General features: G+C 45.6%; 1 protein-coding gene across 1 annotated transcript; it reads left to right on the forward strand.

Annotated features, from left to right (window-relative positions):
• Nucleotides 1-1594: 1594 nt before the first annotated feature.
• Nucleotides 1595-1879, forward strand: LACBIDRAFT_303415 (uncharacterized protein; the record flags this gene model as incomplete). Its single annotated transcript, XM_001890959.1, has 1 exon — nucleotides 1595-1879. One exon carries the CDS (start codon nucleotides 1595-1597, stop codon nucleotides 1877-1879), a length of 285 nt encoding a protein of 94 aa, XP_001890994.1.
• Between the last annotated feature and the right edge of the window lie 9 nt (nucleotides 1880-1888).

A 1888-nucleotide genomic window follows, 5' to 3' on the forward strand; every position in this document is an offset into this window, starting at 1 on the left:
GGCACAACTTACTCTGCGCATGACAAATTTCCGGCAATCGTACACCACAGCTGCTGGCCTTCTATGTCTCGTCGCCTGAAGTCACAGGTTTGGTGACGATGCGTATCTCAACCGATTGCTATAAAGACATTAAGAAATCCTGGTACCTTGTCAACAGTTGAACCCACGTCTACCTCGACCAAATGGCAGAAGGCATTCTACGTTGAGATGCTTGTAATGTTTGTGTTCAAATTCATGAATCTCAAGAAGCTGATTTGACCTATCTGTCAACAGCCATGGTCCTGGAGGCCACTTTTTGTCCAGCTATATGACCAACGGGAATGGCGTCGTTTAGTCATCGCCGAATCCCGGACTTCAAGTGCCCGAGCCACCTAGGAGGGCACCCAAACCCCTTCCAGTAAAACAGGACGATGGTCAAGACAGCAAGGAGGATGGGGACGGCGACGATGATGTCAATGAGGAGGGGAAGGCCTTGCTGGTGAGCGCATTTTACACCCCCTCAATACTCAGCGAAGTATTTACCTTCTATCCCTTGCAGAACTTCGTGCTGGGCGTGGGAAAGGGATCCACACCGTCCACGGAAACGAGTGAAGACTGAGGATATACAGTCATTCACCGGTCACTGAGTCACACTAGTCAATGAGTCAAAACACTTTTCTGGGGTCAGTTCTCAAGCTATTTATTTAATTCTTTCTCCGTTGTGTGCGCATATATAGTCTTTATAGTAATCCCAAGTTTCTAAGGTGTAGCATGTTTTGATCTCTTGATATCTGCAGATAAGTGCTCATTCACCATAAAACTGAATATTATCTGAGTGATCTTGGCCTTAGATTTCGGAAAAGAGCCATTTTTGTTTGATAATATCTCAAGGCATACCATAAATATTCAATTACAAGAGTTTTGAGCTGAGCTGATGCTCCAGTGAACCAAAAACCACTGAATGGACCAAATCACACTTGAAAGGGAGAAGGTCACATTCTGTCACACGTGCCACAGACGTCTGATGAAGCGATGGGAAACTGAAGTGACTAAGCAAAATGCCCAAATTGGGACAGCGTGACATCTGCCTCATTGACTGGTTTTGCACTGATCTTCGTTTGCAGCACAGATAGCATGCGATATATTATTCAACAACGTGAATTTGAGTTTGTAACTAGATATTACATAGGGTACGATGTATGCGCACACTTCTCTCAGTTTATAATGTCCATATCCCTTGTATTTAAAATTTCTGACACCATTCTTTATTTGGGTGCCTCATTGACCGGTGAATGACTGTACCCGTCGAGTGACGAATATTTCACAAAAAGAATCACCTCCAACTATTGGTGGCCCTATGCGATGCTCTTTTGTGTTCTTCGGTAACGTCATTCACAACTGAGCTTTTACCTCAGTTCAACTGACACCTTCCGATTACAAAGTTGCTTCCTAAGCCAGCGCCAGTAGCTTACCAACTTCCCCATCAAGATGGTGCAATTCGATGAATGATGGGGAAACCAAGGGGAAACATAAGTAGCCTCAAAACATCGTAAACTCCTTACCTTCCTACATCATTGTTTCTGAAGCTCACGCATCCACACCCTAGCAATAAGCTATGGCCACACAACAGAAAGCTCTTTTAGTCCCTGCAAAGTTTGCCGACTTCGTCGTTGGATCCAAGTCCATTCCCAAGCCAGGTCCCGGAGAGCTTCTGGTTAAAATCCGCTCCACCTCGCTCAACCCAGCTGATTGGAAGATCCACAAATACGGGCTCTTTATTGAGGAGTTCCCCGCTGTCCTGGGGTTGGACCTTGCAGGAGACGTTGAGGAGGTTGGGGAAGGCGTCACCACTTTTGTAAAAGGAGATCGAGTGTACGTCGTTTTCTATTTCCTCCTGTAGCTGCATCTT

The sequence above is a fragment of the Laccaria bicolor genome, genomic scaffold (genome assembly GCF_000143565.1).
Source record: "Laccaria bicolor S238N-H82 LACBIscaffold_248 genomic scaffold, whole genome shotgun sequence".
Lineage (NCBI taxonomy): Eukaryota > Fungi > Basidiomycota > Agaricomycetes > Agaricales > Hydnangiaceae > Laccaria > Laccaria bicolor.